Source organism: Triturus cristatus, chromosome 2_2 (assembly GCF_964204655.1).
Source record: "Triturus cristatus chromosome 2_2, aTriCri1.1, whole genome shotgun sequence".
NCBI lineage: Eukaryota > Metazoa > Chordata > Amphibia > Caudata > Salamandridae > Triturus > Triturus cristatus.
In genome coordinates, this window is record NC_140582.1 from 318,667,023 (window position 1) to 318,692,465 (window position 25,443).

General features: G+C 43.6%; 1 protein-coding gene across 1 annotated transcript in view; it reads left to right on the top strand.

Moving 5' to 3' along the window:
• Positions 1–25,443, top strand: part of COL25A1 (collagen type XXV alpha 1 chain) — an 898,191-nt gene that overhangs the window by 573,313 nt on the left and 299,435 nt on the right. The window contains exons 4-5 of the mRNA XM_085641379.1: positions 23,039–23,065; positions 24,827–24,853. Of these exons, the coding sequence (XP_085497505.1) occupies positions 23,039–23,065; positions 24,827–24,853 (54 nt within the window). The remainder of the gene's footprint in view (positions 1–23,038; positions 23,066–24,826; positions 24,854–25,443) is intronic.

Genomic DNA, 25,443 nt, shown 5'->3' on the forward strand with positions numbered 1-25,443 from the left:
ATTAAGCCAGGAAGAGCTCCTCTGATCCCCGTGGCTTTGCAAGTTCTTTCAAGTGCTGTTGCTTCACTTGGTCTGGTAGTTTTCCACACACAGAGTACATTTATTGATCTGGGCTGGTGTCTTCCAAATGCCCATAGTGCAATGTGTTCCCCTGGTAAGGAGTAACGCCCACTCTGTGCACTCTCTAAAGAAATTAGGCGCATATCATCAAGGCCAGGCGATAAACTTATCGCCGCTTTAGCGTCCGTTTTCGGATGAAAAGCGGCGATAAGTCTATCGCCTTATCAGCAAAGACACGCTATTGCTTGTTTTGCTGATGCGTAACATCAACACCCAACTTTGCATCGCCAATGAGATGCAAAGTGGGCGCATCACTCTGAAATTACCAGGGAAATGTCCTAACTCCAATAAGCAATCTGCACGCTAACCTGTGCAGCGATGTTAAAAGGAGCACTAACCGCTCTGATCGCAGGTTTCCTTACGCCTGCTTTTCTTTTTACTAAACAATGTTGGCCTATGGGTGGTGGATTATAGGGCTGAGACCACCCAGCCCTATTAACAAGGTATGGCCTGTCGTTCTGCATTTATCGCTGGATTTCCAGCGATACACGCACCTTTTGGCAACTATCGCTGGTTTATATAGCGCATCAGAGATAAGCGTTGCTGATAGCATTCTATCTCGGCGATATAAACCAGCGATAGCCGGGGATAATTATCCTAGCGTTAAGTGTGCTTAGCGATAATTATCGCCTGGCCTTGCTGATATGCCCCTAAGTCACTTTCAATCATGATAACTCAGTAATCCAAAGAAGTATAGTCCAATGTAAAATAAGAGGATCTTCAAAAATTTGACTTAATGTTTTTTCTTTATTCAATAATAATGAATATATTCTTTTAAGGCATATCATGTAGTGTCATCACATGATTTTATACATGATTTTATACAATGAGGGGTATCTTATGTTCCCGATGCATTTCCGGCATTCCTCAGGGGAATAATATTCCTAAAGAATGGTGAAACAACAGATAACGAGGGGGCCCTGTCAAGCCACTTGTAAAAGCTCATGTGATGACACTACTTGATATGCATTGAAAGAAAATGTAATTTATCATTAAATAAAGAAAATCCATGAAGTCGAATTCTTGAAGAACGTTTTACTTTACATTGGATTACACTTCTTTGGATTACTGAGCTACCATGATTAAAAGTGATTAATTTCTTTCGAGAGTGTACAGAGGGGACGTTACTCACTACCAGGGGAACGCATTGCATAACAGTCAGTACAGACGCCCATGATCCGAGGGCAACACCGTGGTGCAACCACCCAACTTTGCTACACGTGATAAAAGTGTTAATTTACTCCTGCGGTGCGCGTTTGACAGTCTACCCACTGTCTTCCAAATGCTGCCAGGTGATGTGGTGAAGCAAGCTCTAGGACCCACTCTCTGATAGAGTTCTTGGCCATTATGAACTTTGGGGTCTGTCAAGTTTCACTTTTTCCACCTTCGAATGATGTAGATTCATGCTACAAATTTTCTTTTATTTCCGATTAAAATGATGTCAATTGTTGGTTGCCTTAAAATATAGGGAGACAGGGCCCGGGGCACAATGAATTTGCTCAGAGTAGGTGTGACTTACTCTTTAAGTACTCCTGGTTTACTCTTAAATTCCTGAAGTAAGCCATTAGTATTACAAGTGTAACACCTACTCTATGCAAAGATTTTGGGAATCATGACACATAGCGTTGACAGTGTTTGCAATGACTGTGTACCCATCTTGAAGAACTTGTAACCAACAGAAAGATAGAGGTTGTGCCACCCATGCACATATCACCTGGATCATTATGTTCAGAAGGGCCTGGTTTAGAGTTGGGTGGTAATGAAAAGTACTCTGATTTCTGGAGGAAGTGCTAAATCCAGAGGAGAATGCAGTGGAACATTGCAATGGTGCAGCTAACACTGGGCAGGGGAAGTAATACACCGCGTACCATACACTAGAGGAATATTGAGTGTTATCAACCCATCTTTTAATTGTATTAAAAAGTAGCCCCTCGAGTTGCCATTTTACTTTCTTCATGGAAGATGATTGGAATGAGCATCAGTATTTCGCGAATACTCAAAGTAGTCTCTTTCGTAAAATCTTCTCTAATGGTATTTCAAAAGCCTTACTGATTCTCTATCTTGGAATCTGGTGGGGTATGTTGATGCCACTGTTGCAGCAAAGGGATCATTTTTAATTACTTTTTTATTGATAGCATGGGAGCATACCAGGGCTGAATCATGAAAACGACCAGAAACTAACCATTTTTGAGTAAAAGGGATTTTTGGTTTGGAAGGATGTGGCAAGCATGGTGGATAACACAAATGGTGGTGATCGTTGGGCCAAGAGTTATTGGACCTAGTACAGGCTAGCAAGAATTATCATCATAGTAGTGGAAAACAAAAAAACAGCCCTCACTTCAAGGTCACCTACTCTATAAACCTCATAATGGATTTGGAATATAGAAGAATGGGCAAGTTTTTTAATGGACTTTGACCTGCTGCACATAACAAGAGGTTGTTTCTTTTTACAAGCTTTATCACTATGCGATTTTCTGTTTTGTATTTAACCAAAGAGTTAATTATTGAGGGAAATTGAAAGTATAGGGCATCCATGATTTATTGTGCTGGTTTTAATAGAGGTGGTGGGTGATTAACAATGGTTTAGGCCCTATGCATCTGTGTCCATTTTATAATTGGAAAGTTTGCAATACGGTTCTGATAAACTATTTTATATTAAACATGTTGATATCAAAGAGACAAAAATCCATATGTAGTTTTGATTGTGCAGTGATAAATTGGATTGTCTATGAGTGTTGTTTATTTCTTCTCTTTCAACACATTGTCAGACTGTCACGCGAAACACGAGGTGCGAAGTCTGCACCTATAAATCTATTTACAGCTTTTGTTCAGCACCTGATGCCTGCCACAGGTTGCACTCTACAAGAAACATAGCTTTTCTTTTGTGTAGGAATCAACACTCTTTTCTTATGATTTATAAAGGCTGTAGTTGAGGGGCGCGATGATGGAGGTGGTAGCTGCCCCTTTCATGCTACTTATTTTGCTGTGGTATTTCTTTGTTACTAGTGAATTATTGATCGTTTTTATGTCCATCCAGTATGTGCAGCAGAATCTCAATAAGCCCTTTCCCAATACCTTTAGCACATGCACACACACACTCTCTCAAAAACACACACACACGCACGCACACACACACACACACATTAGCACACACACAGACACACTCACTCTGAACCACACATACCACAAAACAGCCCCCACACAAACACAGACCCACAAACACCCCGTTCTTCAAACACCGACCACTCAGACACACACACATTCACCACATTCTTTTAAGCATGTTTTCTCTTTCCAAACATGGCCACATGTTTTTGCCATGTCCTTCTTGGCAAAGTGATGCGGGCGAAGAGGTACACTATTTGACCCTTCTAAAGATGAATGGCTTAGTGATTTAGTTGAGTACCCCAATAATATGATGGATCTATGCAAAGTCTACTTCCAGAGCTGCATGATCAATTTTGCATTAGTGGATCAGGGGGCAGCCACTTACTGTGAATATCCCTACTGAAAAAGTCATCCCTTAATCCAAAGGATCTAAACATTTTTAGACCTATTTCTCAGCTTCTTGAAGCAGCTAACCTGTTAGAGAAAACTACCGTGTCCAGATATTTCACAGAGACAATTAATCCTCTTCTCAAGTAGGATTTCCACCATGCAGATGGAGTGAATTCAGAATTTCAGACCACAGAAGGGAGTTGGATGACAGTAGTGTCAGGGGGCTAATCCTTCTTGACCTGTTGACTGTCACCGCCACAAATAACGCTGAACTCCTCCTGAAGATATATAAGGAAGGGTTTAAGAGCACTAGGGTGCAATAGATAAAGTTATTTTCTGGTAGTGTACTGCAAATAACTCTAACACTTGTTTGCTTGGACCTACAGCCTTGAAGTAGGTGCTCAATAGGGGGAACTTTTTCACGTTTCCTTTTAATTATATGCCTGAGAGATCTCTCTCAGCTGCTGCATAATCTAAGGACAAGATCCTATGGGTATGCTGATGATATTCATCTCCAGTACAAACTGACTACCAGGTCTGCAGATGCAGCCAGGGACATAGAGCGGCCTTTACTACTTGACTTGTTACAATCAGATGGTGGACGTCAGAGAATATTTTACTGTTAAACTCAAACAAGGCAGCAATCCTTCTAACCAGTCTAAAGCCCCTCCTCCCATCTCGAGGCCACCTCCCTCAACCCCCTCCAACCACTTCCCCATCACCATCCTTCGCTTTACAATCCAACTGACCCCACATGCACACGTATGCAAAATGACTAGGATATCTTTTTTCATCTCAAAGCTTTGCTAAGAATTCTGCCATTGTAGAATCCCAGCTTCATTAAAACAATGATAAATGCTTTGATTCAGTCATAATTATTTATGAGAATGGCATCTAATTTCATGCACTGGCAAACATTATCGAAGCTTCAATTGGTACAGAATGAATCTGAATGGACCACATCTCGGCACCAGTATCCAGAGTGTGCAGCCTTTCAGGACAAGAGTAGTAAGAAAGGGGAATATTATGTGGTATGGGGGAGACCCTTATCATGCACATTATCACAATGCCTTGAAGATAATCCTTGGATTCACAACAATAATCCTAAACCCTGGGAGTGTGGCAAAGAGCAGTCAGGCTTTACCAGAGGAACATGTGCTATGTATTTTACAGTACCATATGGACTCATAAGTAATTGACAAGACTCAAGAAAAATCCAGCACCAATTTATAAATTATAGAGGATATGTGTACATAAATGTAGACACCAAAATGAATTTTTTAGCATACTTATAACCAGAGTTATGGATTTTCAAAGCATTAGAAAACAAATGCATTTAAAAGTGCAAACATGCAACATTGCTGTCAATGGGAGATCTGCTAGTGACAGTCGGTCACTTAGGGGTCGAGTTATGTTGTACCTTCGCATGGTTGAGGTCTCTTAAGGGTCAAGTTATGTTGTACCCTCGCAGGGTAGAGGTCTTTGTCAGTTCCATTTTACCTGCCTGTGAAGTCCAGGCGCAGTGATTGTCCTGGCTGTCAGTGGTTTTTAAAAGGTGAGTCGCGCTCAAGCTGGTTTTACCATAGGGACAACGCCACCACAAAGGGGATGCAAATACACAAGAGCAGGGTCAATGCTGACATCAGTCTCAGGTTTTATGAAGTGCCCTGTTAATGTAGTTCCGAGTTAAAGGGTCAGTTACCCGAATGGTAACCAACAAGCCTTGGTAGCGGTAAAAGTAATGAAAAGGTACTTTGACGTCTTGCAGTCCAGGAGAGTGCGGTAGTGGCTTGTAACTTTGGTGAATGCCTACTCAAATAATGCACCTTTCCATTTACTTTTGGGTGACCTCTCGGAGGGCCAGATGGCCAGTGATTCTTTGGATGCAAAGCGACGTTTTACCTGCACTTTGCAGGGGACTGGTCCGACCAGTCCAGGGGAGTCTAAGGGTGCTTCTGGCTTCTACAGGGGTCCCTATGCTAGGGACTGCTGAGTTTTGGCCAAGGACGAAAGTCAATCACACAGTTCCAAGCAGCGTTGCCACAGGTCCAGGGTATCCTTCCCTTTATTTGTGCAAGCCTTGTTGTCGGTGAACCTGTCTTCTTGGTGTCCTTCTTTGAAATAAGTTGTTCAGAACTGAGGTTCTGGTGTCAGGGGGTGTCTCTTAAATCCTGGATTGTGGGGAGTTGGGTGTATAGGAGCTAGTAGCCAATGGACAGCTAGTCCCTAACAGCTAATTTGCACCTGAGTTGACCACATTCAGTGGTGTAGGTAACCTTTTCTACCCAGAGCCCAGTATTTCTGCCCTCCTAAAGATGGCAGAGATCACCTTTAGGTGTACAGATCAGGCTGCTTACCCTGGAGGTGTGGGCAGCCTTCCTGGAGGTGTACATCTCCTGCATACCTAATTTCCCACCTTGTAAGGGTCATGTATGCCTGGGGCAAGGGGAGGGCTCTTTACTCCTCAGGGAGACAGCCCAGATGCATATCAGAGTCAGCACAGCCTTTGAAGCTCACCGCTCTGATGTGCCACTTCACTAGCTCACTTGAGAGGGGGGAGGTGTGACCTCCTTCCTGCCCAAGCCTTTGTTCTGACTCCTGGGAGTGCTCAAACTGTCTGGTAGGAGGTCAGAAACATGTCTTGGCGGCAGTTAGGGCAGTAAAACCCAGGCCAGCCAGCCAAAGCACATATCAGTTAGGGTAACCAGTTGTACAACCACTAGCTTGACACCTGGGTTCATGACAGCTTTCTCTTGCCACCAGAATTGTGCCAAGGGAGAGAAGGCATTTTGTTTGACACCATGCTTTGCATATTTAGATGGTACCATAATGGAACTAGCAATCTGTGTGTGCAAGTCCCATGTTATCCTCTGGACCGCCTATCACTTATAGTGTATTTTAGTGGTAAAGCCACTATAGAGACATATAACCTTGCACTTACATATCTACACTCTTAATATACTGCACTCTGCCGCCTGGGTACAAGAGACCTTCTCTCGGGATGAGCAACATACTTAAAAGTAGTACTGTGACCCTGTCACACATAGTGAGTAAAAAGTCAAAATGGAGTGGTAAACACTGCTCCTGTTCCTGCGGCTCGGCAATGCAGCAACCTCAATGTGAGTGTTTTTTTATTTATTTGTATTTAATTTTACCTATCCTGTCCTCTGTTGACTACCCCCTTGCCCCGAACCCGCCCCACCGCTCTTACCTGTGCCGGCCGCTCCTGCTGCTACCCCTCGTTGGATGTTTGGCCCCCCTTATACTGCCCTTTCTACCCCCTGTCTTAGGGACCATGAAGGTAGTGGCAGAAAGAGAAAGCAAACACAGCACTAAAACCCCCATTTGCAGTATTTCCCGTCTTGCTTCCCAAGACCCTGGGCATCCAACAAGAGCCTGTCGCAGAGTTAGGGATGAGTCAAGGGGTCAGCACTGAGATGCCAACATGGGTCAAAAGATGGATAATCTCACAACCGCTCCTTCTGACCCTTTGGGGATTCGACGTTCTTGGGCTGCATCAATCTGTCCTTAAATACCTAGCAGCATTTCAGCCTAGATGCAACTAACATGAATGCACATTGAGCATGTGTTTGTGATTTATGTAGAGTACTTTTTCCAAACATGATGTAATCAGGATAATTTAAAGCCACTGCAGCCTACAATAGATATTTGGCTTACATAAAAACTGCTTTCCTATGGAAGCACATCAAATTTATTTAAACAATTATAACCTCAGGCAAAGAAAAAAAGTGCTGTTTCCTGCTCCACCAAGCAGTGAGCTTTGGTCCAAGACACAACGATGCCTGAAAGTCCACAGTTTGAACCTCCAAGCTATAATTTGTGTACCCCAGCTCAATTCTTTATCCAAACCAGGTTACAGGAAGAGAGTCATCGTGAGGTGGACCTCACCCCCTTCGGCTACACCAGAATTAGCCATCTTTTCATAGGAGTAGACCTTTTTGTGGAGAGCTACCACCCATATTACGGTAAATGTATTTCCGTCTGTCGACCCCATGTGGTTAAAAATTGTCTTAAATGTGACATCTAAACTGCACATGATACTCATTAAACTAGAACCTGATGTTCCGCTGTTGTTGTCTATTATGTGCGCCTTGAAAATGTGGGCGGAAAACACAATGATGTCACCACCGCACCGCAGTCTCAACCCTTCTTTAGGAAACAGGATATAGTGGCATTATGTTGGTGTCATTTCAAACTCTTTTTAGCATCAAATTGGAGACCAACCTGCAATAAAGATTAGGCACCATCTCCCCTCTGACTCCCTTAGCACTTGGACCAAACTAGGTAGAGAAGGTAATGGAGTGGGGCTTCGTTTGGTAACAAGCGGGGGTGATGAAAACGTTATCTGTTTAGGAAAATATTTATTTTATCCTTCCTCTTAATATCATGGCGGTGCCAGAGTGCCGGAGGCATTTGTCTCTTCTCTTCCTGTAAGGATTTATAAACCTTAAACACATTTGGACAGTGCAGGGAGATTGCAATTCATATATTGCAGAAAGATCACAACACAATTATTATTGTGCAGGGACCTGTGTCTTTACTTTAAATCACTGACTGTGCCAGTCATTTTACACCCATGTAGGGTCATAGATCTGTAAAACTTTGGGGGCCTTATTTAGAGTTTGGGGGATGCGATACTCCGTCACAAACCTCGCGCGTGGCACGTCCGCCCTACTACAAGTTCTGCATGCTATAATGCACTTGTAATTCAGCGTGTGTGACAACCACCACATTTGTGAAGGATTGGCCCTTCCACCAAACTCTAAATAAGGCCCTTGGTCATTCCAGAGATATTTGTCTACCAATGTCCCCCTTAGGGTGAAGGGAGGCAGTTGCCCAGCTAGCATGGGTCAGAGTGAAGGTCTCCAAACTTTTTTGTACTGAGAGCAACTTATGTTCAATGTAACGCATTGAGAGGTACTAATATTATTACTGTCACATTATTTCAATTTTTTAATGTGTATAATAATTCAACCAAGAAAAATCTTTCTAATTTAATGAGCTGGGCTGCAAAACAGGTGAGCTACTCAGAGGTAGCTGGCGAGCTACAGTAGCTTCCAAGCTACTGGTTGGGGACCCCCTGGGCCGTCAGACTAATCCTGCACCGTTTCCGAAAGACCTGTAGGTGGCCAGCCAAGGCTCAGTCTTCAGTATCCGTAACAGGCAATGTTGTGCTCCTAACTCTATTAACGTGAAAAGGAAGAGCAACAGGGAATGAGTGGAGGCATCCACAGGATGAAGGACAATTAGAATGCAGAAGAGGGTGGTTTAAAGTAAACCCAGCTGTCCATGTTACCCCAACTCAGTTGTCAGTTTCTATGAGGCAACTAATTATAGCAGAGCCACCGAGAAAGCGAGGAATGCTCTTGCCCTTGGTTTATTATACAAGGTCACATGATGGCCACTCAAGCCACATCTCATATTTAGCTCTCTAAGATCATGTCAATTGTCACTAAACATTGTATCAGGTTGTCAAATCAACACACTAATGATGGCTTTAGGCCAGGTATTATGCCTGTTTGTGCCTAAAAGTTCATTTGATGCTCTACCCTTTATTTTAAGTTGCCACAATCCCACCATAAAAAAAACCTTGCAGTGTATTATAAAGATAATTTTTTTACCACTTGTATCTTCCCCCAAACAAAACTCAGAACAAGTAGATAAATACAAAGTAATTGTGATCTGATCACTGTTTTTGTGTAATTGATGTCTTGACCCATTCTACAAGGCAATAGGATGAATTGAATCATTGGAAAGCCAACTGAAGTATAACTTGTGGGTGGTTGAAATAAAAGCATATTTATGACTACAGAGGTCTTGAAGAAATACTGCCCTCTTTGCAGGTGTGAAATAAGGCATTGTCGACACTGCTGTGAAGAAGGACTCCAGTTCACGTCATATCTTTTACTGCACTGGTTTTGAAGCTCTCATAAGTGGGCTCAATATGGAGTTTTAAAAATACATTTATAGAGCTGAGAATGATGACGACTTTTTTGAAACCCAATTTGATATTGTTTTGTATAATTCGGAGTTAAGCATTTATAATTTTCCGACACTGGTGGCATCTTTATATGAAGATGGGGGGTAATATATTATAAGAAGATGGGTGGTAATATATTGTGCTCATACAGCAAAGTCATAGATCCAAGGGTATCCCCTCTCCAGTGTCCCAATTTAGGGCCTCATTATGATGTCAGTCAGAAAGGCTCCGAATGGCATTCGGTTTGACCGAAACTGTGTCGGAAGCCATGTTTCCGACCAACTCGGAAACATTTCTGACCGACCGATTAAGATAGAAGGTAGTCGGTCGGTCATTCCGAATCGTTTCCGACTGGCATTCGGAGAGTCCGCATCGGTCAGAGCCAGATCTTAGAGCTCTATGTGCCGCATTTCCGATGGGCCGATTATGATGTCGAATTCCGACAGCCGTTCCGACTCAGTCTGTCTGACATGGATCGGCTGTCGGAAACCGACTTTGGGGGCCTGTAGCAGGCCCCACTTCACCCGGAAACCTCCGGTTGGGGGCATGGGTCCCCTCTTTCCAACCATGCACAGTGGGGTGCCCGTCACAGGGTGCAAGGTTTTCCGCACCCACCTCTTTATTCAATGGGAGCCTATGTTGTCGGTCAGAACATAGGCTCTCATTGAAGTCAATGGGAGTCCGACCAAATGGTGTTCGGAACCATTGTAATCGGTCGGGCAGACTCCCAGAACCTGAGTCGGTCAAAAACAATGCCGTTAAAGAGTCGGTCGGAATGGTTTCTGACCGACATCATAATGAGGCCCTTAGTTTTGACCAGCTGCTGAAGATCCATTCAGAGAAGGATCTAAGACGCTTTCAGGCTCTTGGACTCAGCTGGATAGCAGTAGTAGGCCATGCTGTTGGCCTTTGAATGATACAAAAAGCAGTTGAAATATTTGAACAAGAGTAGTGGACAGGAATTTGGATGTACCAATGTTTAATGAATGAAGCTACTAGACATTAGGTAATCCCACATATGAAAAGGAACAGACCCTATGCAACATAAAAAAGCAGAAAATACTACATTATGGGAAGAATTGTGTTCTAAGTTTATATAGAATTGTAACCGCCTGTTATGAAACCGGTCAGTGTTAGTTTGTGGAGTTAACGTATCCTTTGCATGTAATGTTCCACGTGACAGTTGGTTGAATTTTCAACCATAGTTGCAGGGTATTTCGTGGGGTTTGGCTTCTTACTTCAAGGCAAGTCCTGGTCGTCTCATCGGTTAAAATGGCACTTTGAGCTTTAGGTGGTTCCACGTTGCCAAGAGGATATAGAAGGCTTATTTTAAGAGATTGCCTTCTCATTTTCCGCATATTTGAGGTACACACCCTTCCTAGCGTCAGCCTGCTCGCGGCTGCAGCTGGTGCTCGGCACGTCATTTAAAAGCAATCTCTTGCCAGTGAGGTTTTGCAAGACCTGGAAATAATTTAGATGCACACTTGTGATAATTGATGATTGATTGAAAATGAGGGTTGATGGTTCTGCCATATGCTGCTTACGGAATTTCCATGACGGCCATATCTGGGCACAAGCACCTATTGTCTCCATGTGCTAACACAAGCCCTTACATGCTGAACAGTATGAAGGACATTAGTGATGAAAAGCAGATTAAGGATTTTCTCAGACTCAGCTTCAGGAATCCTCACACCTACTTGTCACTTATGTCATAGTTCCATCATACTCTTGATATGTAGTCATTGGAAACAATGGGCTCTGTGTTTCACACTGAAAATGAAAATAGTCTAGAAGAAATAGTCACTTATCTAGTGATGATTGTATCCCCCCAAAATAGTAGGTCTGCCCTTTGCTTTTTAATGCTCCCCTGAGGCAGGTATGAGGCATCCTTTGAGAGAAGGATATGGCACAGTGTACCCATAAACCTAACTTTCAAACTTTCCCAATCTAAGAATCAAAGCCACTCCAATCTTGAGCCCTGGTGGCAGCTGTTGTTCTTCTATATATAACTGTATTTTCTCTCTCAAAATGTATTCTCCTTGGACCTATGCTCAACAAAAGAGGGCAGGCTGCAATGAAGAAAAGAGCAAAGAGGTTGTTCAAGAATGCAAAGGGCAAATTTAGTGGTAGACCTAGAGTAGGTGGTAACTAATGCAACAGCATGAACAGAAGGTGTGTTAAATAGTGCAGGCTCCAACTCTGCAGATCTTCGAGCGGAAATGTAATTTGGGTAACTTTTCTGCAAACACAATATGGGTTAGTCCCTTTAGGGGTAGATTAAAATGCAAGTCAACAGGATGTAGTAGGGAGAATTGCTTTAGATCTCATCTCTCAACCCAAATAAGGAACAGCTGGTTATTGAGTTCTTCTTAAAATCTTGAGCGGTGTTGAATAAGGTGTAAAGATCGTATTAAAAAACTTGTGTAATATACATTTTGATACGTTTTCACAAACACAATACCAGTTTCCATATTTTGATAACTGTTGTTACTATTTAAAGTCAAGCTGTGTTGATCTTATGAAAGCGGATTTTGAACTTAGTTTGAATTGAGCATTACCAGACACGTTTATATGTGTGCAGGACTTGTTCCATTTCTTCTCTATTATATGCGTCGTGGAAACACCCTTGCATTTCGCCCTCTTGTTTTCTAATAATTATTCAAAGTATACAGCTCTGCAGTGACATCTTAAGGATTTTGGGGGCCCTGGGCAAAACGATTTTGAATTTATAATCCAATTCCAGCTCTTTCGTGCCCTCTTTGGGCAGGTCACTGGCAGTGCATAGAGAGACTCCTCCATATTCTAAACGTGTTTATATCTAATATTCTGGGATACCGATGTGTGTTTTCAATATTGTAGCACAGCAGCAGCTCACTAATATTACTGGAAATTTATCCCTGTGACACCATCCCATCTCTCATATGTGAGGTCCTGTTTTGATTTAAAATAAACTTTTATTATGAATGCTGCATGAAACATAAATGCAACATTCCGCTGCAAAATGTCTATAATAGACTGTCACAGATCACCCACATTGAAAGTAAATTAGAAGAAAACAGCATTTAAAACAATCTGTTCAAGATTTATTCACGGTCATCAAGTCAAGACTTTCTGGAGAACAGAGCTGGCTATGGGCCCCCAGAATGGCTGGGGCCCTGAGCCAGATCCCACTTTGCCCATGCCTTAAAATGTCTCTGCTAGCACTGTACGGCAGCCTAAGTCAAGAGGCTCTTTTTATGTTGTGCAGTCAGAGTTATAGTACTCTGGATTTCACAACTATTCTGGAAGCAGAAAATACGCTATTACTGCCTCATTAAAATCATAACCTACATTTATAGGAGGCCTAACATGGGATTTGTGTGGAGGTTCATCTTATAGACCAATCAGCGTTTGCGACCCACAGTTCACGACCTATACATGTGAAAATAATGTTAGGCAAGCATCACTCTACTGAGCTGCTGTTCTGCCCACTACAGAAGTCTCGCTGAGCAGAAGTTTAAACAAACATGCTGTAGTACCAAACTGAGCTCCTTGAGTCACCTCATACACACAGACTTGCTTTGCCCGGGAGGAATCCTATTGCACATTTGCTTTCGATTCTAGTTTATTCCACCATACAAGGAAGGCGAGGGACTGATCCGAATCCCAGCCTTGCACCAGTTGGCTAAACCATTTGAATTCATCCTGTTCATTTTCACTGCTAAAGGATTTATTGCTGATCATATAGTGCCACAAAAAGTCTGTGAAAGGATGTAGTTTGTGTGTCCTATATAAGGCATTTAGTCCACACCAGAGCAGAAACTCTGCTTGAGGCACCTTACCAGGAATGCATGACCCCCTTCCTAAACAGTGGCAGCTGGGGAACACAGTTTGGTGGGGGTACATCACAGTCCTGGTACACTCTAGGCCCACCAGTCTTTAGGGAGAGGGCAAGATACTCACCAGGAAAAAATGAGCAGAATAGGGAAAAATGGTGCATTTTGCAGCACAGGTTTCAGAGAAAGTTTCTAAAATGTCATCCCCTTCTCAGGAAGTTCTGAAGGAGCACTCTTGAAAAATTGAATACAAGTCAAACAAGTCCAATTCTTGTCTAGAGGGCACACCAGCTAGACGCGCTTGGTCAAAAATGTTCCAAACAGTGAATTTTACAGAACAGGTTCAATAAAAAAGTGTCTGAAGAGCTAAAGTTTTTAGATTAACTTAAAATCTGGGTATGCCACTTGACATGGCGACCTATAATTTTTCAAAGAGTATGATATCACCTCACTTAATTTCCAAATACTGCTTTTTAGTAGTTATATAACATGGATGGGGAGTGATATGTTACACTGACCTCACAATCCCAAGCCTTACCCAGCAAAGCTACCCCTCTGATTAGACCTCTCCTACTGTCTAGGACTATAGAGCTGTCACTCAGGACAAAGAGACCTTACAGGCTGAGATCCATCAATCATACAGGTTCACTAGATTTAGTGACCATAACATAAAAAAAAACTATTAACATAGATCACAAAATGCCTCCTACCGTGAGTCATGAAACAGCCGCTAAATAAGTGTCCCTAACTCAATATGAAATATGACTGTTATCAGTTTGAGAACTTGTTTTCAGTAAATAAAACCACTTCTTCCCTGGATGCCATATTCAATTTTCTTAAATATACTCCAATTACATTGAAAAAGAGGGCATTATTTATCAGTAAATTCAGTCACTTTGTACTCAAATAAATACTTGTCATAGTCAATAACTGCTTTACTTCTGCCCATAGAGAGCCAAGACATCAATAAACAGCACCACCTCTGGATCCCCTCCTCACACCTTCCTGCTCTTCTTACCACCCGTACCTCATCTTCACCCATCCTGATCCTACAGTTCACCTCCAACTGCCTGCAATTTTTGCATTTTTCTGACCACACTGCAGAATTTTGTGTCTGCCTTCTCCCCCTCCCATTGCACTGACACTTCTCCTTGCTTGTACCGTTCAGTGGCCTCTCTGGAAATCTTTAATTGATTGCACTTATCACAGCCCTAATATACTTCAATCCAGACCCTGCAGCTCCCCAGGGCTTAATTTGAGCTGGTGGTTTCTGCAGGTGCTCAGCACCGACACTTTGGGCCATATGTATGAACGCATTTTCCCATAGACACAGAATGGGTAAAACTCTTTGATACATATGGCCCTTAATCATCAACACCGGCGCTTTTCATGAGCACCAGTTAAGGACACATTCATTTATGGAAGGCATGGGGCGCTTAAGTGATTTGCTCAGAATGACAGTATGTTGAGCCGACGCTGAGACTCGAACCTGGCTCCCCAGCTCCGAAGTCGGCAGCTCTGCCCGTTACACCACACCTTCTCCCCACTTGCTTCTGTTTTAAACAGCGCTAACAGGATTTATGGGCTGGTGCAAGCTGCCTCCTGACGAAAGACCGGACACCTATTTTTTACAGATTACCCACTGCAGCTCCCCCTGCACTTTAAGTACTGGGGCCAGCTTCAGAAATCGATTCCAAAGCACTGTAATGCTGGCCAACTGCACCATCTCCTGCTCACCGCTGTTTATGTACTGGGAAGCACACGGAGCTCTTTTCGTTCACCACCATCAAGGTCTGATGAAGTCTTTGCTACGCATGCACTGGGAGAATAAAACACATCAATGCCAGTGCACCTAATACTGACCTGTAGCACCCTTTTTGTTGTTTACTGGACCCATATAGAGCTCTACCAGTGCACCTCAAAGAAGGCGTGTAGCGCTCCTGCTACTTCTCATTCTGGAATCTACATAAACCCGCCACTGTACCTGTCCCAACCCATGGCACCTGCTGCTACTGCTATAAAGTGGCTGTTAGCTTTGTCACTGGACCTTACTCCCAGCCTCCAGTCCTCTGTAATTGTTTTGTACTGTAACTAACACGAAGCTATGAAAATGCCCCCGCGTCTTGATCTGAGGTTTTGTCAGCTATGGGTGTATGAGACCCACAGAGAGCTGTCCGAGTACACCTCATCCATAAGGGTTTCTTGGCACCTCCAAATAGTGAAGCTACATGCACCACAGAAACTGGTCACCAGAAGCTATGTCTGAAAAGCAGGCACATCAGCCTTTTTCTGACCGCCATTGATCCAAGATAGAACTAAGATTAAAAGTGAGGCCTACTCCAAAGTGCTGTGGCCACCTTACATTGTTTACAAAACCAGGGGGTTGCAAGAAGGAGCGGGTTCAAAGGATGACGAGGGCTGGCTAGCTTGCAGCCCCTTGCTTTGATTTTCAGAAGAAGAAGGGCAGAGCCATACTTAGCCAGAATCAACAAAGCAGATTCCGTTCAGCTGAACTCTTGCTTAAATAGGCATTAGGTGAAGCACTCTGAGTTGCAACATCAAACTTTGGGCAATGGGCCTTCTCAATCTACAGCTCACAGATACACCCATGTATCCATCAGAACTGCCTCTACGCTTCTTCGATTTAGGAAACAACTCAAAACAGTCCTTTTAAAGAACACTACATTACAACACCGTAAATATTCACCCCACCTTCTGAGAATGAATCCTGCACACCCCACCAAGGTTCACCATCTGATTGTCCCTCATATTTTGACCACATAAAGCGTTCTGCTGCCTTCAGGGTAGATGTGTGCTGAAGGCTGTTGAGTCAAAATTTGGGAAGTAAAAGATGTAAGGAATTGAAGTTATCAAGGTGCAAATCCCTACTTAATACTGTGAAGGTGTGGCCAGCAGAAACAAGGCTTGGCCGAATGGATTTCAGGAGTTTTTTTTTTACAAAGAGATTGAGATTTGAGGATCCAAGCTGAGATAACCTTGAATAACATAAATTAAGAACATTGCATAGAAAAACAATTTTGAAAAAATACTTCAGGAAAGCAGACTTTCCAAATATAGTCGCTTGCCAAAATGTGAAAAAACGTGTGCTTATTCACGTTGGAAAGGGGACTCTTGGCCATTACTTGCAACAAATATATTTACTCAAGATATTATTTTTAGTTTTGTTAAGAGCAAAGTTGCAACAAGTTTCTTTTCATGGTTTATCCGATCATTTGCCTCCTCACTGGGATTTTAATAGAGTTTTTGTGCAATACTAAGTTTCAATATACAATGCAGCAATATATTTTTTATTGTATTTTGTTAAACCCACACTTCGATTTTTTTTTTTAAACTCTTTTTATTCAAAAAACATCGACATTCAATTGTAATTGTTGTAATTGTAAAGTACTTGTTAAGCGCGATTGCTGCCCGAAAGCGTCCAAGCGCTGAGTAGAAGCAGAGAGTGATCTAGAGGAAAGTCTAGGAGAGGTCGGATTTGGCAAACAAATGTGTCTTTAGATTTTTACGAAATGAGAGGAGGTCAGGATTGGATCGAAGTGAGATGGGGAGGGCATTCCAATGTTTGGCGGTGTTCAGGGAGAACAGCCTGCCCCCCGACCTGGCTCGCTTCACTCTGGGGACAACCACAAGGAACGCATCCGTCGACCGGAGGTTCCTGTTGGGTTGGTAAGGAGTAATAAGGTCGGAGTTGATGGCAGGAGCTGTTTTCCAGACGGCGTGGTGTGCCAGGCACAGTGCCTTAAAGGTGACCCTCTGCCTCACTGGTAACCAGTGGAGAGTTTTCAAAGCAGGTCTGGCTGACTGAGTGCGCGGGATTTCCAGCAATGTGCGAGCTGCACAGTTCTGAACGACCTGCAATTTTCGGAGAGTTGTCTCCGGTGCCCCTATATATAAGGCATTGTTCGAGTCCAGGCGAGACTGGATGAGGCCTTGCATCACCACCTTTTTTGCCTCGAGGGGGAGTAGCGGGAGGACCTTCCTCAGGATCCTAAGTAGGCCGAAACAGGCATAGTTTCATCGTAACACAGCATAGGCAATGGCAAGCACAAGGAGTCATCAATATATAAAATTATGGTACAGTTGGAGTCACGGGGAAGGGGAGACATCCATATCGTGAAGGCTGGGGGGGTACATATTTCACCCCGCTGGGAAGGATCCATCGGTCCATACGGAATCCCGGGGTGTCCGGGGGGCCATATGTACCATGATTAATAGCTATAAGATGAGCTGCCCAATAATATTTTTTGATGTCCGGCAATCCAATACCATCATCGTACCACCCGAGCGTGAGCTTTGATAAAGCTATTCGGGGCCGTCCGCCCCAAAGGAGGTCCCTCTGTAGGCCCTCAACCTCTTTGAAATACGAATTAGGTACAGGGTCGGCGGCGTTTTGGAGTGCATAGTGGAAGCGTGGTAAGGACATCATTTTGAATAATGCAGCCTTGCCCAACAAGGAGATAGGGAGTCTTTTCCAGTGTACAATGTCGCTTTTAAGGTGTTGCAAGGGAGGGGCCAAGTTACGGGAGTATCGGAGTGCCGGATCCAGGGAGATAAATATGCCTAAATATCTGAACCCGTCGGAGACCACTGATATCGGGCAATTTTGGGGCAGCTGCGGGGAGTTCCCACTGAGGACATACATAAGGGACTTCTGCCAGTTGATCCGGAACCCGGAGTATCGACCAAAAATGTCTAGGATGTCAAACACCGCAATAAGGGATCTCTTAGGGGAGGCAAGGTAGAGGAAAACATCGTCCGCGTACAGAGATATACGGTCCTCCCATCCCGGTGCCCAGTGTAACCCACGAATGAGCACGTCATTGCGTATCCACGCAGCAAGGGGTTCGAGGGCAAGAGCGAATAGTAGGGGGGAGAGGGGGCAGCCCTGTCTGGTGCCACGACCGAGAACGAAGGGGGCGTTTTTTTTGTTATTTACGACCACCTGCGCCATGGGTTCAGCATAGAGAAGTTGCACCCAACTGATAAAGACAGGGCCAAGTCCGAAATTTGCGAGCACTGCAAACAGGTAAGGCCATTCAAGGGTGTCAAAAGCCATAGTGGCGTCCAAGGACGCCACGATGGCATCCTCGCGTATGGTTGGGGCCCTACCTAGTACCCCGTGCACCCTGCACAAATTAATGGCAGTATTGCACCGGGGCATGAAGCCTGATTGGTCTTGGTGGACGAGGTCCCCTATAACCTTGATCAGCCTATTAGCGAGTACTTTAGCTAGGATTTTAGGCTCAGCGTTAAGGAGGGAGATGGGCCGATAGGAGGAGCATTCCGTTTTGGGCTTTCCTTCTTTATATATGGTGACGATGGTGGCCAGGCGCTGGTCTGAGGGCAGTATCCCCGTCTCGAGGCTGAAGTTATACATGGATCTGAGATAGTGTCCCAGTTTGTCAGGGCGGAGCTTGTACAACTCGATAGGGATACCATTGGGGCCAAGAGCTTTACCAGGTCGAAGTGTTCGGATTGCCAGCGCGATTTCCTCAGTGGAGAGGGAGCTATCTAAGAACTGGCAGTCCACCTCCGATAGGGTCGGGAGGGAGATGTCCCTTAGAAGTTCGACAGAGTCTTCAAGTGTATGAGGGGCCATTGACCTGTATACCGTGTGGTAATGGGCTGTAAATTGAGTAGCTATATCTTGGGGGTCCGTTACAGGGTCACCATCATTCCCTTGGAGCTCAGGGACCAGATGACTAGCACGCTCTCTCCGATCAAGCCAGGCTATTAATTTCCCTGCCTTGTCACCCCAATCATATATACGGCCCAGTTTTTCTTGTCCCATCATTTTAGTGCGATCCGTGACCAGAGCCCTGTACTCATCCTGACTGAGTCGTAGTTCGTGCATCGCTTCAGGTGTGGGGTTTGAGTTGACATTATGCTCAAGTCTGTGGACCCTATGCTCGACGTCGGAGATGTCTTTCAATCTTTCCTTCTTTGCACCCGCTATTAGAGATAGAGCCTGCCCTCGGATCACAGTTTTAAACGCTTCCCAGAGGGTTTGTGGGGAATCAACCGTATGGTCATTATCTGTAAAGTAGTTGTCGATTGACTTGATCAGATCCCTGCGTATCTTGGGGTTTTTGAGGTGCCAGGGCTTTATGGGGGCGATACGTCCGACTTGTGTGTGATCTAGGACTATGTGAGCCCAGAGGGGGGAGTGATCAGAAATACCCCTGGGTAGATGCCTGACCTTGTGAACGGTGGCAATCTGGGAGGCAGGGACAATTATGTAATCTAGACGGGAGAGGCTGCGATGTGCATGAGAGTAAAAGGTGTGTTGTATTTTGTCCGGGTGGTAAGTTCTCCATACGTCTACCAGCCCCAGTGCGTCCAAGAAATTAGAGAGCGATTGTGCCGTTAGGGGTAGGAGCCGCGGCGGGTGCCTGTCCAACTCGCCCGATACGACAGAGTTAAAGTCCCCGCCTATGACAAGGTGCCCCACCGGTAGCGAAAGTAATAAAGCACTAAGGTCAGTAAGTGTAGTTGACTGTAGTCCAGGAGGTGCATAAACTGAAAGAAGGGTTATATCTTGGCCCTCCCATGTGTCTGACACACCCACATATCGCCCAAGGTCGTCTGTGAAGGTGGATACAATCGACAGCGGAAAAGATTTTTTAACCATAATTCCCACACCTCTTGAGCCAGACGTAAAGCCCGCATGTGCCACCATCGAGTATCCCCACCTGCACAGAGCTCCACATTTGTTGCCTATTAGGTGCGTTTCTTGGAGGAGGACAATGTCTGGGGAGAGTCTTTTAATGTGTTGGGTCACCACACTGCGCTTGATTTTGTCCCCCAAGCCGTTAACGTTCCAACTCAAGATTTTAACTTCCTTGTTTCGCTGCGTACCCATTTATGTGTCTGTAGTGTATAAGCTTGCGGTGTACTGTTATAGACCATGCCGTCGATCATGCAAACATGAATAATAACCAAAAGAAACCACAATCCCTCCCACACTTCGATTTTAATTGAAGCTTTGTTGCTCTTAAACCTAAAGGTATCAAACCACTCCTAGTACTATTGGTAATATGAACATTTCTTGACAAAGAGAGTGTCTCCATTTCTCTTTAATACAGCAGTGCAAACTGGCTCAAGAGGACCCCCAACAAGCAGAGAACCTGCTTCTAGATTTGCAAAAAAAGTTAAGTTCTTCCTGTGGAAAACTCTTGATCTATCCAGCCCGTGACAGCATCATACAAAATTTCAATAAGGAAAAAAAGATATTCTTCCTATTTTCAATCACAAAATGTGGAGACTTCCTGCTCAGGGGAGATGTTTGGTATCAAATGGTAAACAGAAGGGAATTGGGAAGACTGCAGAGCTGAGCTACATGCAAGGGTATTTCTGATTTGCTTACCCATTGTCTGCTGTCAATCAGCACAGCCTCTGCCTGGAAACATTGGAGATTGTATGTGAGCATATCAAAACAAGATTCTGCTTGATAAGTTCATTAACTCTGTGGTAACACATATGGCATGGACGTGGTCTGCTTCCTTCCTTCAGTATCGCAGTTTTTGGGTCTGCGACAAGCCCTTCTATTCTGATTACTCGCCTCTGAAGTGTGGGGATCCTCCGCGACCTTCCCCGAGCCCCACCGTGTTCAATATTTATGTTTGACCCCTGACAGACATTGTAAAGTCCTCCTTTGGTCTTACTCTGGTATCTTACCCTGATGACACTCAGCTGATCATATCCCTAGCCCCAGAAGATCATTTGAAAGCTGCTCAGCTCAAGGAATGCCTCACAGTAGCAGCCAATTGGATGGCTAATCTTTGTCTGAAACTCAAAGGTGGAGAAACAGAGATTATGATAGTAGTCAACAATTTACATTTTGACCCTCAGCCTAAAACAGTCATTAAAACCTAGGAATTCGGTTTGATGACAATTGACGTCCAGGTGAGGAAACTGGTTGTTTGCTGTTCTGGCATTTCAGGAACCATAAGAAAGGTTCTGGGAATTTGGCTGAGTTTGATCCAGAAACTATAGTTCAGGCACTTGTGTACTGCCTGGACTGACATAAATGTATTGTAACTGGATGTCTCTCAATCAGCACTAAAAAAGGCTTCAGATAATTTAAAAAGCACCAGCCCGTCTCTTGTTGTGGCTTCCCAGACACCGATCTGTGGTATCCAGCTCCATTGTAAAACTTAATTGGCTTCTCATCTCGAAAAGATATCCAATTCAAACCTCTGTGCTTCCCCTTTTGAGCTTTTAACATTAAGGGCCCAAGTCTTTTGCGTTATGTGGTCCAATCATATAACTCAACAAGACGACTTAGATCTTCTACCATCTCTTCTGCTGTAATTCCCAAATTATGCAGAAGTAGTGGCTGCTCCTTCTGTCTTCTGGGCTCCAAACTTTGAAACGCCCTTCCGCTCACGCTCTTCAATTCACCTAACGAATTGCCAATCAGGAAATCCCTTAAGACTTGCCTGTTTGAGCACTCGTGGGAAGAACCTAGTCTGGCTTATCATCCCTCATATAGCACTGGGAGGCCCATTTTGGGGAGCCATGCACTTTACAAACCACGATAGATAGATAGATAGACAGACAGACAGACAGACAGACAGACAGACAGACAGACAGACAGACAGACAGATAGATAGACAGACAGACAGACGGACGGACGGACGGACGGACGGACGGACGGACGGACAGACGGACAGACAGGCAAACCAATACCAGAGAACAAAGGCTAGGAATGTGCCCTGATTATTGGCTCAAGGACTTTTGGCCTTGCACCAATCATGTTTGCACTTGCCATTAGCATGGCTGGGCCCATTGAAAGCCCACTGTTGCCCATTCTAACTTTGATCATTTAACTTTTCTTTACAATAAATACATTAAAGTCCTACCTATCACACCTGTAACCCTACCCCCCTGCTCCCTGTTTGAACACGGTGTGTACATTAATGACCCACAATGCACTGCCTAACAAAGACTGCTTTGACCACATCAGCGGCATCAGAGTAACTATACTGTAGTGCCTACGTTCATTTTTTGTGCATAGTATCTTTAGTGACATTAGATGAATAAACATTAAATAACATTTCCTTTGTGCCTTGTGGCACATGACTCGTAGTAGGTCAGTAACCAGCGATAGAGTTCACACCACTGATCTATGATACATAAGTACAGTCTTTTTGTAACATGTATTTTAAATGTATTTCTCCAATAAGTGTGTAGAACAGTTGGATGATTTTCATTGCGGGGAAAAGTCAACAAAATATTTGGATATAGTTATGTTACATTCTGTCCTGTTCTGTCATGACCTAGCGTGTTTTATAATGCTATGTTACCTTAGGTTATGTTATGTTAGAATTATACAGTGCATCAATCACTCGGGAGGGCATTTTGACACCGACGTGTTTTTGTGCATTTTAAAAATAGAAGTACTAGAATGTTTGCATCCTCTAGTATTTGTGTCTTGAAATCCAGGAACCTACATATGTTAATGGCTCTAGATATAGGCTTATGATTTATAGATGTATGCACTTTTAGTGAATCGCTCTATAAGTGTCTGCATTTCTTTCATCGTGTTCTCCAGCCTTTACAGCCTTCTTTTCTGTTTCAGGGCCCACCTGGTCCAAAAGGCGAAAAGGTGAGTGCATTTTGGCAATTTCAGTTCAGTTTCAATTTGTTTTTTATTGGCGTAATTAAAATTGTTATAAAAAACAATAAAATAGAACAAAACTTTAGTTGAAATAATGTAATTGTCTTAGAACCCAAATTAAGTCCCAGCAACTAATAAGGCTAATTTCCTCACTGCACAGTCCATGTATTTAACCACACCTCCTGTTAATCTTACATCAGTGCCACTCACACTGTATTTCGGTGCCTCCAGAGGTGAGTGACAACCCCTTCTCCAAGGAGGAGCCTCAGTTACTTACACTGTTCAGGTAAAATACAAGGCCAGATACTAATAATATGTAAAATAAATTATGGGGCCTTTTTCAGAGCCCACATAAATTGAGAGAAACTTTAAAATCAGACCCTGAAGCTCTCAATTTATATATTTAAAGCTGTAAAAGGTAAATCCATAAGACATCTGTTTTACAGTCGTATTTAGTAGTATTTTTTTATTAAATATTTGTATTTGATTTCCAAACAAGCGAATGTTGTTAGACAAAGACAAACAAACAAATGCAGCGAGCCATGCACCCTCTCCCCTGCTTCCCCTGTCTCTTCACTACCCTCACTTGGCCTGTGCTTAATTTGAGCCGGTGGTTTCCGGTGCTCAGCACTGACACTTAATCATGAACATCGGCGGTTATAGCGCAACCTCGACCCAAATGTTTTGGAGCGCGGACACGTTCAATTTTGGCAGGCACTGGAGTTCTGTTTTAGGCGGCGCTTACTAGAGACATGGACTGGTGCAAGCTGCCTCCTGACGAGAGCCCCGGCACTTTTTACAAATTAACCACTGATCACAACCCACAGTGATTGGTGCTGGCTCCCCCCACAGTTTGAATATCTATAAGCTGAGAACTTTGCCCCTATCCTTCTCGGTTCCTGTCTGTCGTTTAGGAACTTCACGACCCTCTCCAGTTCACTATTGTTGCACCACCCACCCCATATTTTTTCATATTTACATGCACATCCTCTTCCATCATAAACCATCATTTAGTGGTAATCTTAAATAATTAGCTACGCCAGAATTGGCATAAAAACCAATAGTGTATTTTGCCCACTTATTCGCTTAAAAATCTCCTAAATCACTGGTGCAAGAGTGATATTTCACATTAAGAATGGCTAACTTCTAATCTTGGATGACACTACAAGGTCTGATGTCTCCCACAGTTCATCCAGACCTAAGCACCTTACAGCAGTGGTTCTTAACACAGATCCGAGCTAGTCAGGTAGCACATCAAGGGGTCATTGACACTGTCAGCCCCCTATATTACTGACCATATCTAGCACCTTAAGGCAGTGGCTCTTCACTGGGTGCCCGGACTGCTGGGGGTCCATGAAGCCTAGTAAAGAGGTCCCTGACGGTAGAAAATTAAATAATATTAGCAGATTAATTAAGTATAAACATAAAAAAGCAAACTTGAAAATTTTTATGATGCTCTGAATGTGAAGAAATGTTGAAGCTTTAATAAGAGGGGATACCAAAACGTGACCCTATTTCAAACCCTTGGTTTCTGTACATCTTACCGGTCAAATGGCCATTATAGGCCCAGGCTTTAGTATACAAAAGTTGAAAAAACCCTAATAACATCTGCAGTATAGCCAAAATAGCCCTTTTTTGCCAACAAAATGCCATATCTACAGAGGAACTGATTTTTTTGACATTGCTACTTTACCGTTATATGTCAATGACAGTCTGCGTTAAACCCTCCTTCTCCTCTCCCTCTTGCAGGGCGACCAAGGCGACCAGGGCCCACGGGTAAGCATGTGCACAACTCTTACACCGATGCACTAAGCAGGATGTGCGCTTTGGTGTAAGCTTATATGAGTGAATGCCCCTGCATTGTGTCTGTGTTTACAAGCTGCACCTATTCTGCATGATTCAGTAATCATCACCAAGAGAGCTACTAAGCTACTACACAGCCCTGCAATTGAATTGAAAAGAATCCTTGAAAATACATTTTGCAGCTCTGTACCCTGTACTGGCATATTTGAAGCCCTTTGGCTATTGTGTGAGACACAGTGAAAGTTTATGCAATTAAATGTTTGCAGAATCCACAAGAATATGCAAGGCATATGTGGCATGCAGATTTGTACTCAGTAATGCGGAATTCAAATTTTGCCAACAAAATTTGTGAAGTTACATTTTTTTTCAATTTGACATGATCACAAAGTTTGAGAACGTGGCAACGACTCCTGTACAGACAAAATAATATTATTTTCATGGACAGAAAGCCCTCCTAGTCAAGCTTTTTTTCTGAACAAAGAGGGTTTTTATTGCAAAAAATACTTTTCTCAAACGCTTTTTGAAAATATTTTTAAAAACTTTCACAAAGTTTGTGGGCAAAA